The sequence below is a fragment of the Triticum dicoccoides genome, chromosome 3A (assembly GCF_002162155.2).
Source record: "Triticum dicoccoides isolate Atlit2015 ecotype Zavitan chromosome 3A, WEW_v2.0, whole genome shotgun sequence".
NCBI classification, from domain to species: domain Eukaryota; kingdom Viridiplantae; phylum Streptophyta; class Magnoliopsida; order Poales; family Poaceae; genus Triticum; species Triticum dicoccoides.
Genome location: NC_041384.1, coordinates 377,925,712 through 377,942,749, shown reverse-complemented (window position 1 = coordinate 377,942,749; position 17,038 = coordinate 377,925,712). Strand labels below are relative to the sequence as shown.

The 17,038-nt window shown below is 41.6% G+C and overlaps 1 protein-coding gene across 3 annotated transcripts in view; it reads right to left on the bottom strand.

Annotated features, from left to right (window-relative positions):
- Positions 1-11,485: 11,485 nt before the first annotated feature.
- LOC119268247 (chromatin modification-related protein EAF1 B-like) overlaps positions 11,486-17,038 on the bottom strand; it is a 15,638-nt gene continuing 10,085 nt past the window's right edge. The window contains exons 19-23 of one of the 3 annotated variants that reach the window (XM_037549835.1): positions 16,752-16,967; positions 16,293-16,671; positions 13,148-14,167; positions 12,727-12,798; positions 11,486-12,130 (exon numbers count right to left, since the gene is read on the bottom strand). In XM_037549835.1, coding sequence (XP_037405732.1) covers positions 12,772-12,798; positions 13,148-14,167; positions 16,293-16,671; positions 16,752-16,967 — 1,642 coding nt within the window. In that variant the 3' untranslated portion in view covers positions 11,486-12,130; positions 12,727-12,771. Of the gene's footprint in view, positions 12,131-12,726; positions 14,168-16,292; positions 16,672-16,751; positions 16,968-17,038 lie in introns of all 3 variants that reach the window. The other 2 variants (XR_005133035.1, XR_005133036.1) reach the window with 2 other exon arrangements.

Genomic DNA, 17,038 nt, shown 5'->3' with positions numbered 1-17,038 from the left:
TAATAAAAGAAAAATAAATAAAAATATTATATAGGCATATAATATACCAAAAATTGCAGAAAAAGATTTTCTACAACATGGACATTTTATAATGCCAAATAAAATCCACACTAATTCAGATAATTCAAACAGTGCTACTGCCCTATTAAATCCAATTAAAAACATTTTTAAAATACCAAAATGATTTCAAATTTATTTATCTCCAATTTTCTGATGTAGGGAATCATGTTACCCTATTTTCCATATATTTTATTTTTGGAGAAAAATAATTTGAATAAAATCCAAATAACTCCAAATTGAAAAATAATTCCAAAAGGACTTTGAAATTGATCCTTTGAAACTCCCAACTCATATTTCATATAATTTGAAGAAGTCATTTTATCTTCGCTCGTGAAAATCATTGAGTTGCATAAAGTTTCAGAATTGGAAATATTCTCAAATGGAATTCAAATATTTTCAACAACCCTTGTCATTTAAATAAATGGAAGAAGTCATGTCATCTTCTCTCCAGGGTTTCGTGGTGAAAAGAATTTGAATTCCTGGAGATCATAAATGCAAAATGAAAGTTTGGGAAAGTCCTTTTATTCCCTCTCATTTAACTTTCAAAAAGTTTCGAAATCACTCACTTTCAGACAATCAATCAAACAATCAATCAAATCTATCTATTTATTATAACATTCCAAAATTTAGAATTTTGGGATGTTACAAACCTACCAGCCTTAAAATGAATCTCGTCCTCGAGATTCGGAGAGGCTAGAAAGAAATAGGTTGGGTTTGGGGTCTTCTCAAAATCCATCGATCATCACAGGGGGTCTGGGGTGCTACCCCCCTTAGAATCATTGTTACGGTCCCATCAATACTCATACACTCCATCCTTATTCTTGACGGGGCCGGTCTTCTCAGATCTTCAGTATAATTCTTTTCTCTGAGTTCTTCCGGTAATGGCATAACCTTTTCCTCAATTCTTCTCTCATTTCCTCTTGGTAAGGTTATTCCGAGATTGGGTCTTCTTAGCTGACGGGTCTGGCGCCAATACTAATCAACTATTGATATCTCATGGTGGTCAACAATTTATGGTTTCTCCTGCAGGAAATGGGTCTTGGTTGATCCTCACCGTATAACCTACGGTTGGCAAAAGGCTGTCGTGTACAAGGGAAAAATTCTTATACCATTCTAAGGTTTAACAAGGTTTAATATCGTCGTCTCTCTACTATAGGCAAGTGACTCAGATTTACCATCCCATATAGCAAGGCGAACAATAAGAGTAAGTCGGTATGGTGATCAATCCATCCCGCACCCAAATCATTACCCTGTATATGCTTTAGTGAATCTCGCATTCTAACACTCGGTCATCCTCACAAGCATTGCAGAATTTCTCTTGTCGACGAACCAAGTTCGGATAAATCCATAGATTCTGCAAGCCAAACAACCATCTATCGTTCCTTCACAATTCTTAGGTTTTGCGTAACTCCTATAAGATCGTCTGTCGATAAAATCGTAACTTCTTTCAGGGTTTTTCCTTCAGCAAGAATGTGCTTGCTTCTTGGCAGGTCCTGGGGCATGTGGGTTATGGCCCATCTCATCACTTGTAAACCTTGAACTTATCCTCTGGGCAACTTATCGTTATTCCAACATCCAACTTCCAGATTCCTAGCATACTTAAAATTCATCCAATTGTATTGTCTCCCTTCCTTCTATTTGTACAAGACTAAGACGTCATTACTCAAACTCATCATGGAGTTATAATCATTCCATAATACCAACATCATACCTCCTTTATATCCAATAGTAATTTATCTCTTCATCCGCATGGGTTATCCCACATACCGAGATATAAACTTATACTTATGGAGTCCATACTCCACTTCATGGAACATCATTATCCTTTCCAGGGTCAAGCGTCCTTACAGGGGAATATTGGCCATCTCTGCATGGCACTTCTTCAACTGGGAAACGTGAAACACATCATGAACTCCTGACAGTCCTTCGAGTGACTCCAACTTGTTGGCCACTTCTCCCATACGCTCCAAAACTCGGTACGGTCCTACAAATCTCGGGGCTAACTGTCCCTTAACTCCAATCTGTTTAACTCCGCGCAGAGGGGACACACGAGGACATGCTCTGTCTCCAAATTCATAGACTACCTCCTTGAGTTTTTGAGTCTACATAACTCTTCTGCCTGGACTAAGCTACCTTCAGTCTATCTCGAATAAACTTAACATTCTCTTCTGACTCCTTGACCACATTTGGTCAAAACAACTGACGGTCTCCAACTTCATCCCACATACTCTTGTGGTATCACACATATCGAGACAAAACTCGTATTCATTTTGTCCGAAATCCACTCAGTGGAGTATCCTTATCTTCTTCGGGGGTCAACGGTTCTTACAGGGTACTACCACCCTTAAAATGCACAAATCTTCCATAGTCCATATTTCTCATATCCTCAGAATGGCCAAAATTCTTCTTCATAGAGTAACAACTCATAAAATCCATATCAGTACCAACGATGCTAACTGTATTCATTCTCAAGTGATTACAATCTCTCGCTTTTCCATTACATGTCTCAACTCAACACCTCAATATAAAAGAAAATGTTCTCACTTCTACTACTCCATTTCTTTTGTTGCAAACTCAACTATCTAGCACAAGTTTCCTTCTCCTCGGGGCATTTTCTGGCAAAGTGCCCTGCTCCATTACAACTAAAACATATTACTTCTGACAAGTCTCGAGGTTTCCTTTTTGGGCAACTGTTGAGGTAGTGCCCTGACTCCTTGCACCTGTAACAGGTGATACGACTCAGGTCCTTCCTGGAATCAAATCTGCTTCTCTTCCTAGACCTTTCCATTCCAATCATGGATTCTATTTCTCGTGGGTCATACTCTACTTCCTCCGTCGGGAATTCTACTAGATCCCCATTCATAAAATTCTGGGAGAGGTGTCCTTCTTCTCCACATGAATAGCAAGACTTAGTGCAGGGTTTACTCGGGTCCTCTTTAGGTGTGTCCTCCACATCTTCCTTCATCACGGGTTCTTCTAAAATTTCCATAAGGGCTCCTTTCTTTACTTCTTTCTTCAGCTGTACGGTTCTTCGTACCATGGGGTAAATGTGACACTAAGCAGGATAGTGGGTAGTCCCTTCACACAATAAACAAGTAATCTGCCTAATTGGGCATTCTTCAACTGGGTGACTTCCTTCACAATTAGGGCATTCATCCTTGTGTTCTTTACGGGTGTGTCCTGTTTCTCCACAAATCTTGCATGCACAAGGTTTCTTCATATCCTTTCCATAAGGCTTCAATTTCTAGGACACGAACCGAGACTTTAGCAAAGTCAACTTAAAATCTTTCCAAGTGGTTACTCCTTGCCATCCATTGATGGTTTGGTACATCCTCCACCAAGTAGCAGCACCTCTTTCAAAGCACCGAAGAGCATGCTGGGTCATATCCTTTCCGACTATAGGGTTATTCTTCATGTGATCCTCCATGTTCTGAATCCATTGGTCCATCTCCAATTGACTCATCGGTCCAGAAAATATAAGCTCATCTTCATTCATCCTCTATTGGGTCCATGGGTTTGGGGTGAGATAAGAGAGATAGAGAAGGATACACACAATACAAACAAAAGTTTTTGAAAAGACAGATTTTATCTGTGGCTGTCGGAAAAACATCAAACAAATGACAGCTCACAAACGTCACATCTAGCGTAGGCATATAACAGGGGTTTGGTCTTCTAAAGGTCAATAAATCTTCAACGTCGCCAAACTCTTTTGTTCATATCTCCGATGGGCTTCTTCCGATCATGCTTGTCCTTCTCAAGTTCTTTTGCCAGATCATCTCTGTTGACGCGAAGTCTCTCATGACGTCCTTTATTATTCTGGAGTTGCGTCCCAAACTTTTAGGTTTCATCATCCTTGGCATGAACCATGTCCTACTGTCCTTCAGTTCCCAATGAATCTCCGGTATCTCGAGCTTTTGGTCCTCCAGCTTGGCTACTTTCAGCTTTTGGTTCCTGAGTTCTTCACGAAATGCTTCCTTGTCTAATACGGCTTCATGGAGCTCCACCTTAAACTTCTTGATGTACTACTCCAGATCCTGGTGATACATCGGCTAAGGTTAAAACTTCATATTGCTCATGGGTGCTCCATCAGCCTTCTACCATCCAATCCTTCCATGCATATACATGCTTAACTCAGCACAGTGACAATAGCATAAGCGGGAGATAACTTCATGGATAGTTGTGTTTCTGCTCTTGTCATTTCCATGAGCTATCATTCCATAGTTGATATCTCCTGCCTTAGAGTTTTCTTGACAAAACTTTGAGGTTTTTAACTCTCCATGCTCGGTCTTTCTCCGATACACCTTGATCTCAAGTATTGACGGCTTCCTCTGCCAAGTTCCATAAGGGTAGCCTTCCTAGGTCACACAAATCTGGAAATTCTTCGGAGCCTCCAATTCTCCTAGTCTTCAGAGTTTTCAACAGTTGTAGTTTCCATTATCATAATGTATGGTAAAATCCTCTTCATTCCAAAGTGGTCTTAGTTGTCCGATATCTTGTACTTCTTGGAGTGGTCTCATCCGTCGAGTCCTCGAGTGGTCAAAAGGGAAAAAGGGTATGGTCTCACTAAAATGGAATATTTGAATAAGTTCAGAAGAGAAGAGAGGAAAAGATCTTTTTGAAAGGGAAAGTTGTAGAGAAAAATCTTTGCTATGGGCTTGCCAGTTTCTAGGGTCACGTCCTACAGTCAACATGTGCTCTGATACCATCTTGTAGCGACCTGACCCGAATGGATCAAGTCTCTATGCTTAAGTGTCATCCCTGGATCGGTATGCTGACACACACAGTACTCGAGGATTTATAACAGAGGTAAATCACATGTATAAAGTAACGTAAATACTATTACCTCGATCAAAATATAGCGGAAGTAACAAGGTTGTGGATTCCCATCAACACCAACGGCAAAGTTGAGTGTAGAAATCGTAACCCTAACGTATCACTTACTCATCGTAAGATAATCCTGCAACATGAGACGTTGCAACCACAAAGGGTCAGTACATTGAATGTACTGGCAAATTCACACCATAGAGAATGATGAACAATGGCTATCACTACATGCATATTTGGCTGGTGGAAAAGCTCTATGGTTATAAGGTTTTTGCGAAAAGCCAATTTTTCCCTACTGCAAAGGAATAAATTTTATTTAACTATCATGGTGGTTGTTAAACATTGAGAATGGTTGACAGCATTCTCAATCCCAATTAAGCATCATCATTAAAACCCAACAATATTCATTTAAAGTAACGTGATGAGATTCACATGATGATCCAAGTACTAGATACTCAAGTTGTCCATAACCGGGGACACGGCTAACCATAATTAGTTTATACACTCTGCAGAGGTTTGCGCACTTTTCCCCACAAGACTCGATCGCCTCCGTTTGGTTTCTCGCACTACATGGTGTTTGAGAAGACGGATGACCGAGACATAGTCTTTCAGAAGCGCTAGCACCTTACGATGGATAGACCGTTACACCTACTTTCCCCTACATCTGCTAGTCTACCCTGTAAGAGTTCGCACGACTTAATCAACTATGCTAGAGCCCATAATAGGTTGTGGCTGCACACGGAAGTTTCTAGTATGAATAATCTCATGATCCCTTTGAGCCTGGGTGGCGGTCCATAAAAAAACAGGCAATCCTGGTCTACCCAGGTGCCTAGACAGGCAATCCTAGAATACCCAGGTGCCTCAATCCACCCAGATGTGTGTTTAAGTTGCCACCTTAAGTAAACCATTAATTAACAATCTCACATCTGTCATGAATACTCTCAAAAACCCAATCCCCGTCTACGAGCATAGCATGGCAATATAAGTATAATGTAATAGTAACTCCCAAGGTTTGAATGCAGGGTAATAGGTTCCTACCTCATCAACTACTTCCCAATACCCACATGTTATCAATCCTACTCATGCAATGTTTGAGGGTGAAACTAATGCATAAAAACTGTGTATGAAAGGGATATGATCAAAGTGTGAACTTTCCTGCAATGTTGATGAAGATGATTCGCACTCAAAACTCTTGATTGTTCTACTCGTCACACTCCGGTCAATCTATCGTAAGCAAGCAATAGTAACCACACATAAGCAATCACTCAAAAGACCAGAAAAATCGAAAAAGACGATTTGGAAAACTTCAAAACCAAGCAAATAACTCTAAAACAATTTCTAACAGTACCAAAATTATGTGAATTTGGCCTTATCAGAAATTTTAGGTCAAGAGCTTCGATTTGCAAAAAGAATCAACTCAAACGGAGCTACGAAACTCAAGTTATGATCAAACGAAGTTTGAATACAAAACTGGTTGAATTCAAATTTTAAAACTTTTAAAAACATGTTTGAGTTGGATTACTGGAAAGAGGGGATCATAACGAAGACGTGAGAGTTGGTTTCATTGGATTTGGACTAACGAGTAAAAAGTAATGATCGTTTGAAGTTCAGGGACTAAACTGTAAATAAAATCATCATAGATAGGTCCCTGGCCGAAATTAAAAAGAAAAAGAAAAGACTAAATAACGAACGTTCGCTGTGAAGACCTAACCAGCGAACGTTCTCGAAATAACTAGGCAAAAGAAAAACCGATCTAATAAAATAAAACCGAACTAAAGAAAACCTAAAAAGAAAACCAGGTCGGTTTGTACCGGGTCGGGGCGGTTTTCCATCGAAAACCGCCGGCGGCAGTTAGCGAGTCCGGCGGCGGCGATGTTTGCCGCGGCGAGGCGGACAGCGGCGGCTTCGACGTCGGCGGCCAACTCCGACGAGGCGGGGTGGTGGCGACGGCGGCCGAGCGGGCGGCGGGGAGCGGCGCAGGTGACGGCAGCGAGTGGCGCCGGTGGTGGCAAGCGGCGCGGCGCGCGGTGCAGCGGCGGCAGCTCCGACGAGATGCAGGGGCAGGCGGCAGCGGCGGGCAGAGAGAAGGGGCCCGGGGCCGCGCTATTTAAGGGGAGAGGAGGCCTCGGGAGGCGTGGGAGGGGCGAGGGCAGAGGCGGCGGGGCGCGGTGTCCGCGATGGACACGGCGGCGGCGGCGCTGTCGTGGTGGCGGCGGTCTCCCGCTCGGGCGGTTGGGGCGACGGGGCACTGGGCCGCGGCCTGGCTGAGCTGGGCCGGCCCAGTTCGGCGACGGGGGGTTTTAAAAAAACATTTCCAGACAAATAAAAATAATAAAAGCAAAATAAATAAAAATATTATATAGGCATATAATATACCAAAAATTGCAGAAAAAGATTTTCTACAACATGGACATTTTTATAATGCCAAATAAAATCCACACTAATTCAGATAATTCAAACAGTGCTACTGCCCTATTAAAATCCAATTAAAAACATTTTTAAAATACCAAAATGATTTCAAATTTATTTATCTCCAATTTTTTGATGTAGGGAATCATGTTACCCTATTTTTCATATATTTTATTTTTGGAGAAAAATAATTTGAATAAAATCCAAATAACTCCAAATTGAAAAATAATTCCAAAAGGACTTTGAAATTGATCCTTTGAAACTCCCAACTCATATTTCATATAATTTGAAGAAATCATTTTATCTTCGCTCGTGAAAATCATTGAGTTGCATAAAGTTTCAGAATTGGAAATATTCTCAAATGAAATTCAAATATTTTCAACACCCCTTGTCATTTAAATAAATGGAAGAAGTCATGTCATCTTCTCTCCAGGGTTTCGTGGTGAAAAGAATTTGAATTCCCGGAGATCATAAATGCAAAATGAAAGTTTGGGAAAGTCCTTTTATTCCCTCTCATTTAACTTTCAAAAAGTTTCGAATTCACTCACTTTCGGACAATCAATCAAACAATCAATCAAATCTATCTATTTATTATAACATTCCAAAATTTAGAATTTTGGGATGTTACAGCTTTGGCGGGCCCTCGGTGGTGGGACTGGGAGGCAGGGCGACGTGGCGCGCGTGGGTTGGAGGAGGGCACGATCAGGTGGCGGCGGGGCTAATGGAGGCGCGACAAGTGGTGGCGGAGGACTTGGCCGGAAACGAGGCAGAGATGGCAGGTGGCGGCGGCTGAGGGTTAGGGGAGGCTAGGGGTAGGTTTTTTTAGACCAGGATTAGTCCGAAAATTGACTAGGTGGTCTATAAGGTTTTGCTAGGGTTTGGGTCTAGGGGGTTTCTAGAGCGTTTCGGAGCCTTCGATCATGATCGTGCGGTTCCAGACAGAGGGGGAACTAGGTGGGGTTTGTGAGTTGTGTAGGAGAGGTCTCAGGCTGAGAAGAGAGAGACGGAAATGCAGCCCAGCAAGATTTCCGGAGACCGAAAACGTCCGATGAAAAGACCGGCTAAAGTGCCGCTATATGTTTAATGGTTGGGCTATCAAATGAGCTCCGAATGCGACGAAACTTGACAGACGGTCTACCTACACTAAAATAAGACCGCACGCCAACTTTCAACCCATTTCGAGAACATTCTCCGGCCACTTGTAAAATATTATTTCGGACGTGCCGCGGGCGCGTGCGAGTGTGCCTGGGCTCAAAACGGACAACGAAGAGAACTGGGGAACTCGGACGGATGCAAGTTTTGAAAACATGATGATGCAATGCACATGATGACATGGCAAGATGCAACACGCAAGCGAATGACAAGGCAACAACAACGAATAACTGGAAAACACGTGGCACAACGGTCTCGAGGCGTTACATAGGGGAGATTTGTGCGCACCCTAGTGTTCGAACCTTGAGGGTTTTACCGGAATCCGAGATCCGACAGTGTGTTTCTGCTGTAAGTAGGAGAGACATTGGAAGTAAACTACAAGAAGAATATTGACATAAAAGTAAACACTGGGAAGTCCTACTCATTACCATTGGTCAGGCCTATAGAATGTCGGTTTCTTGGCTCGATTACACAAGTGTGTTAGCTCCGTTCTAAACTTATCGTTGTTAAGTTGATGATAATGGCCCGTCTGTCGGCATCCGCGCGTGGGGCTTGTTGCGGGTTATTTCATTGGCCACATGTGGCTACATGCGTGCACCGTTCACGGGCTATGCGGCCACATGGTTGTTTGACGGGCAGTTGAGCCGCTTGTGTGGAGGCCCGTTCAGTTGGTCATGCGGTCCTATTCAGCCCGTCGGGCTCCAGCTTGCCGTGCGGGCGCCCGTTCGGCCGATGAGTCTCCTAGCCGGCTGTCTAAAGAGTCGCTCACACAAATGTTTATCCCTTTTTATGCACCTTTTTGATTGTGTGGTAGTTTTTTTATTATGGTGATCTCTCACTGAAAATATCAAGTAATTATTGTTCTCCCAAATGTAAGGTCTTCTATAACAGGTAACTTTTCGGGGCACGACATGTACACATAAATAGGAACGATCACTAGGGTGTAAGGCTGGTCATAGTGGGGAGTAACTTACACTAGTGTCATGCATATGACACTAGTCTAAGTTACTACCTTCATAATGCAAAATAACATAATAGTAATATCATAGATGGCTTCATTTATTAACTTATAGACTCATCTTATCTCGGGAAGTGCTATGTTACCACCTCTCATTAACTACTTGCCACATAAGCAAAATTTTCTTAAAGTATGCTATGTTACTATCTAAGTTACTCCCACTATGACTAGCCTAAAGCGGATAAAGGTCAGACCTCATGGACAAATAAAAACGAGGTATGAACATAATTATTCACTCTAAACCATTTTTGTAGGCTAAATAATTTGTTTAACTTCTGTTTTATGTTTCAAATAGTTCATTTAAATTCTAAGTTGTAGTTGGTACCTAATGCAGGGTCGCAGAATTGTCTTTGAGAAAGCACGAGGCTTTGCGATTACGATTTGATCTCTTTTGCCCCAGTTTCCAAAGAGACTAAGGTGGTTTGTTCATTTAATTTTCATTTTATGTTTCAAATAGTTTATTTAACTTCTAAATTATAGTTGATCAGTTGGTCTCTTAAAATAGTTCACTTGACTTCCCTTTTATATTTTATATAGCGAAGGAGGTTGTAGTTGGTCTCTGGGTCATCTAGTTACTGTAAATACTCCCTTATTTTCTGTTTATAAGACTCAGTTTAAAAAAAATTCAACCAAGATAGATAATGAGTGATGGAATAAATTACATAGTTAGCAAAAGTAAATTGTGCGCTCACTGAACATGCGATGGTAAGTAGTAAAATTGAGACTAACCAAACAGAAAAAATAAATAGAGGTGAACCCTGTAAAACGGAAATTTGGGAGTAGTATGGACCTTCACCTCAAAATCTGAACCTGGTTAGTAACTGAAAATAGGAAAAAAAATATTTTCCCAAATGGTAAGTGTCACATGTGTGACACGAAGCAACATGGTCCAAACATGCTTTTAAATTAAAAACCCATTTTCATCATTAAAAACTAGATCCCATATTGATATATTTTGATGATATCTTTTTAGGCCAAAAATTGCCATGATGTTACACTAAAGTTGCCGTGATGTGTTACATTTTTTTTCTAGATTTAAAGCTATCTTGTATTTCAACTACCTTGCACGACAAATTTTATTAGTTGACTATGGCAATTTTTAGTAATTAACCACAATAAATTTAATTCATGGATCATGACAATTTTTAGTAATTCATCATGACAATTTTAGTTTATAGATCATGGCAATTTTAGTATTTTGACCATGGCGATTCTAGTATTTTGATGGCAAATTTTAATGCATGTATAATGGCAAATTCAAGTAATTCACCATGGCAATTTTAGTTTCTGGTTCATGGCAAATTTGAGTTATTGCCTATGCATTTTTAAAATATAATTGATGACGGATTTCTTTCTAATTATGAACCATGCCAAAAATATTTCATGGACAATGGCAAATTTTAGTAACTCTACATGACAAGTTTAGTTTTTTAATTCCCTTTATTATAACTCAAAAATTACTTTAAGCGTAGAAGAAAAAATAGTTGAATACATACCATGCCAACTTATGTGTAGACACCATAGTAATTTATGTGCAATAGACATGGCAAATTTTGACCGCTAAAAAATATCATCAAAATATATCGATATGGGATCTAGTTTCAAAGTCCTCATCATGACAAATTTAGTGATGAAAACAGATTTTTAATCAGATTTTTCATTTAAGAGATAAAACATTTTAAAGTTTGGAAACCCAAAAAAAATTCTGCTAGCATCATCTGTTTTTGTCTCAATTTACATTCAAATGTGAAAAGAACGAAAAGGCTGACATGTCACAACAGGTGGTTAGAAAAGCATTTTGCCCGCCGACCTACTTCAGCCTACACATATGGGTGGAATTGCTTCGTGTCACACATGTGACACGAATCAGGGCCCTTTTTTTAGATGAGCTCTATAAAACAGAAAGTTGGGAAAATACAATAAACACCGATAATCTTATCTTGCTTTCTCTCACTTGCCCTAGAATACCCACATAATACATTGTTCTAATTGGCTTCTTGTGTCATCGGTGCAACGGGCATCTAGTGTTAGAAAAGATAAATCAACACCGTCGGTCACCAATACGTAAACAGCTGTTTGTTTCAAACCCAATAATACGTGTACACCTTTCGTGTGCACACCTTTCTTCTTATTAACTAATCATCTTAACTTTGCTACAAAAGGCCATCCCAACTACTCACAAGGAAAGTAGAACATACTTCACCGGCACAAAAGAAACCAAGCCTGCCACATCAAACTTGCAAGGCTTCCCAATGGATGGATTCTCAAAGAGAACCAAGTCATCGACAGCTGACCATGTTGCAAGAAGGGCTTGCGAGTTAGAACTTCTGGATATGGGGATGAAGACGTCCACGCCGAAGGAAGACTTTTGCATGCACTAACTTGTGAGCTAAATGCACAGGCTTATACAAAAGAAGACTGTTTCTACCAACATGGACCCCGTAGACAAATATACAGCTGGGCCCAAATTAGAGTTAGAATTCAACAACAAAAGGAATTCGCCGTTACAAGAGCTATCTCCAGCAATCTAGAACCAAGCTGCTTGTAAGGTGGTGCCAAAATGGAACAGAAACAATTATCTACCTGACATTGAGGTAACTACAATTAGCTTCAGAGTTAGGGGATGCGGTGCGCTATCATCTGAGCGGCTTCCACGGTACGTAAGACCTAGCAACAAGGCACAAAATTGGAAAATTGAAGTAAATACTGACAATCGCTTACTGAGATAAGCTTGCGATGAAAATACTCAGTTAACTTGAAGATGTCACTGCAACAGCATTAGCATGTTTTATATTCAAGATTCAAGTCCACTAACATAATTAACTTGGCCCTTGCTATCCAGATTAAAAAAAACAGTCAAGTTATATGTGCATATTCCTTCAAATTTATGAGCAAATTCTGTTACTGGATTATTTTTCAAAGGTGTCGGCCAAAAGCACAACTTACAGCTAACTAGCTATATTAGGCAAACTGCATAATAATTGACGTAATGCAGCACCAAACGTAACTGTGTACTTGCCTAGACCTATTACATGTCAATTCCCCAAATTCTAATAGCAGAAAAATAATAGCTAGAAGAGAAATAAAGTGCGAGTGTTATCAGTTCCATAATGGTTGATAAAACTTATTGTGCAGTTCACAAAAAAGCATCTTGATGACATGTGCATGCATTGAAGGAATCAAACATGCTAAGGATTTGACAAAAATATCTTGCATTGCACTCACACAAACACCAAGGAATAACTTAAGGTAGGAGGGGATACCTGTACAGTAACTTTACAACAGAAAGCAATGTTCTGCAGAAGATATCAACCTGGAGTGATTATATCATCATCCTGCTCCCGAATTTGAAGGATGAGCATATAAGCCTTGAACATCAGGTCTCTGCTGCTGCTGCTGCTGAGTTTGAAGTTGCAGCCGAGCCTGCTGTTGCTGCCGCTGGGTGCCAATAACATTTCCATGTATAGGAACACCCCCTGACATTTGCCTTTGCAGCATGCCTTGGTTAGGTGCTGACAAGAAAGCTTCATTTCCAACAAAGCTATCTTGAGGCGAGCTAGCTAGCTGCGAGGTCGAGGCAACAGCAGTTGGATCTTGAGATGAATCCTGTTTCCGATGTTGTATAGATGAAACACCTGGGCTACCTGAGTCTGTACTCCTTGCAACTGATGTAGACGGAATTACCTGATTGACTTGATCAACAGGCAACTCGATCCTAACATCGCTGTTCATATGGCGGTTTTGTTGCATCATCAATCTTTGGATATTATTATGTGATGGATTCATGTGCCGCTGTTGTTGCTGCTGTTGTGTAGCCAATTGCGATGATGAATGAACTGGAGCTTGTTGGGAAGCTAACAAGGTCTGGTTGGGAGAACCCTGTATTGAACCTTGATTACCAATATCTGATGATTGTATTGGTGACTGCGGCGTATGAGAAGCATACATTTTTGGTTGATTCCCAGGCCGAGGCACTGATGGAATCAATCCCTTATTACCAGTAAAATACGCTGGGGCCTGCTGCATCATATTTGTATCAGAGACTTGGTTTTTTGAGGTTGCAGGAATGCCGCTGAGTTGAGTACCATCAACTGAAGGATTCTGCTGCGTCATATTCCCTCGACCTAAGCTCTTCACTAGCTTAGCTTGCTGGCTACCTTGATGCCGTTGCTGTTGGTTTTGTCTTGACTGCTGCTGAGCCTGTTGCTTCTTCTGCTTATGTGATGTACTATTGGCAGGCTGATTGGGAGGAACTGAGCTATCTTGTGGATGTTGCGTCGGGTGCTGCTTCTTATGCTGCGATTGTGAAGATGGGACAGCATTGACAGCAGATTGTGGCTGCGTTTGTGAACCATTCTGCACAGTTGGCACTGCACTAGCTGCAGAAAGTGGGTGCTGTTGTTGGGACATCATGGATTGTTGAATGTGTCTCTCTTTAGCTAACCGTGCATAAGCCTGATGCTGTGGGCTTGACTGGTTTGCCCCTCGGATGTGAGAGTGCTGCGTATTTCCAAACATGTGTGCCTGTTGTGGCATCTGATGTGGTTGGGACTGCTGAACAGGAAATGACTGAACAGGTGAAGATGTTCCGGCATGGGGAAATGGTGTGCCACTGAAATGGATAGCCTGGCTATTCCCCTGTGGAACTTGCATCTGAAACTCCTGCACCATCATTTGTCTGTGCTCTTCCGAATTCTGGCCAGGCTACAAGAAACAGAGGTGTAGCATCAGCAATGCCGTACCCCAAAAGAAAAGGAGTTACTCCTATATTTAATCTTAGCTTTTTTTATTAAGTTAAATTTGATACCACAAGTACACCAGGTCAAGCAAACATCACTAACTGGGTCATACCAAAAGAATAAGAGATGCAAGAGATGCAAGTTGCTAAATGAATCACATTGTAATGAACCAATAGTATCTTACTCTCTAGCTGTGATATCCTTCACAAACTTCTAACGCACCATCTTGAAACGCACATCCAGGAATCACTTTTTATATACCAGAATACAATCTTTTGGTTCATTCATAGTAGTCGATGAAAATTGAACAATAATATGTAGCTGTTGTGGACATTAGTACATTGCCTTAAAGCAGCATCAGATGTATTACAGACAGACAGCTGGCAAGGTGTACAATTGATATGTGCAGGAAGGGACCGACTTGAACTTGGAAAGATGAGCTGGAGACAGGATTGGGAATGTTTAATTCAGAACAGCAAGGATTAGGTAAGTATGGATTCAGATACTCGTATTAGTGGGTTCCTAGTTAAGAGTACAACACCCTGGGTGTCAACCTATGTGTACCCAATCCCTCAGAGCCAGGCTGTCTAGCTATCTCCACCATGGTAGGCGGGGACGGTCCATGGAGCTTAAAAAACCGACAGGGTCACCGGTTCTGTTTTTTTCCGGTCAGACCAGCAGTCCAGTCTGGTTTTAAAAAACTATGATACAAACGACAGCAGAGCAGACAACTATAGCAACTCTGGCGGACGTAGCAGCAAAGCTCGATACACAAAGAGCAAGCGCGAGAAGAAGCTAGAAGCACTGTCGAAGGAGCTGCGGCAGTGCAGCCAGGCACAACAATGATAGAGATCGACACAACAGGAGCAGCAGCAACATGCCCAAAAGAACCAGGAGTGACCACGATGTTGCTACGGAGCAAGGCCTACAGCAGTAGCTCCGGCAGCAGCAACAGCATTGTGTACAGATGTGACGTGTGATTCTGCAGCAGTAGCAGCAATGGTGCCAAGGCATGGACTTCTGGGAGAAACTAAACCATGGTCGCTAGCCTGCAGCTTGGGGACAAGCTGCTTGTCCAGGAGGAGTGCGTTGTGGACATTAGTACGTGGCCTCAAAGCAGCATCAGATGTATTGTGGCCAACCGGTCGGCCGGCAAGGTGTGCAACTTGTATGTGAGTTACGTACAGAAAGATACGCCCAATGAGATTCAAGGAGTCGGCTAGGGAAGAGTTCAGGAAGGATCCGACTTGAACTGAGAAAGATGAGTTAGAGACAGAATTAGGAATGCTTAATTCTGAACAGCAAGGATTAGGTAAGTATGGATTCAGAGACTCATATTAGTGGGTTCCTAGTTAGAGTACAACACCCTAGGTGTCAAGTTGGGAGGTATTATAAATGTGCAGGTCATGTAAGGTTTGGAAATCAAGCAAGAATAACCAATATGATCTCACCCAAAATTATTCTCTAGTCTCAATCTATGTCTACCCAATCCCTCGCTGCCATGCTGTCTGGATATCGGCAGCATGGTAGTTATCTCATTGTTGACCAGCAATCACAACAGTAGCTGGTTTGTCATTCTTAGACATATAGGAGGCCAAGGAAGGAGCAGGGTGAAAGTGGTTTTAGCATAACTTAAAAGCTGGTTTGTCATTCTTAGATATATAGTAGGGCAAGGCGGGAGCAGGGTGAAAGTGGTTTTAGCATCACTTAAAAGAGCAAGTGTCAATACCCATGAAGTCTGTGGGCTTCTCTCCAGATGGAAAGGTAATACGGCCTGCTCAGAAAACAACCAGCAAACATTTGCTGCAGGTTGTCTGGGACAAGTATTGGCCTATATGGTAACCAACCAGTCTTGGCAGTAAATGTTGGAAAAACACTGTTTTGTTTATATTGGCACTGTCAGAGATGACGTGTATGACCAGACAGTTGTTAAGGATCATCAGTTAACCAGTACATCATTTTAGCAAGAAGGAAAGACAGATGGCATGCATAGTACTTTCTACTAAAGTGCTTCTACTAAACCGGTCAGTGCAAAAAGGAGATACACTGAAATTTACATCTCATAATACAATATGAAAGGGGATGCGTACCCGAAGCATCTGCATCGGATCACGTGGCCTCAACATCGTATTTCCAGGGCCAGGTACAGAACCAGGGTGAAGATTTACCGAGTTTTGCATGCCTTGACCACTGGATAGCATGTTTCCAGATGAAACCATATTTCGCATTCCTGGGGAACCAATCCTTGGGAAACCCGGCCTTGCAACAGGTGCACATCGAGCAAGTCCAGTCATCATTCCCATACCATTAGCACCAGGCATCATTCGAACACCACGATCAACTCCAGCGGGCAACACACCAGGAACAGAAACTCCAGGCTGCTGAAGATTTCTGCCATTAACCATATGAGTATACTGAATTCTTTGTTGTTCGTCGCCCTGTAAAGAGGTAGGTCTAGGCACACGATACCTTTGAGCATACATGCAGAAACAAACATTAAAAGACAAATTTATTCAATATCAGCTAGAGAGGACAACAGGGTCATTTACCTAGACGGGGCATTCAATGTTGAAGGTGACGGCAAACTGCTTCCTAGTACCATACCAGGAGAACCTGATAACCTTGGGTTCACATTTGAAGTTGGAAGAGCAGGACTAATTGAACCGTGATGGTTCGGAAGCGTTAACACATTTGTATGTGATCCCGGGTAACCAACGGGAAGTGCATCCGGAATTGAAGTTATTGTGTCACAAAGATCAAGTGGCCTATAAATGTTTTGAATTAGAAAGAAGCATAGAACACAAAATGACCAGCAGTAGCTGGATTAGATAAGAAT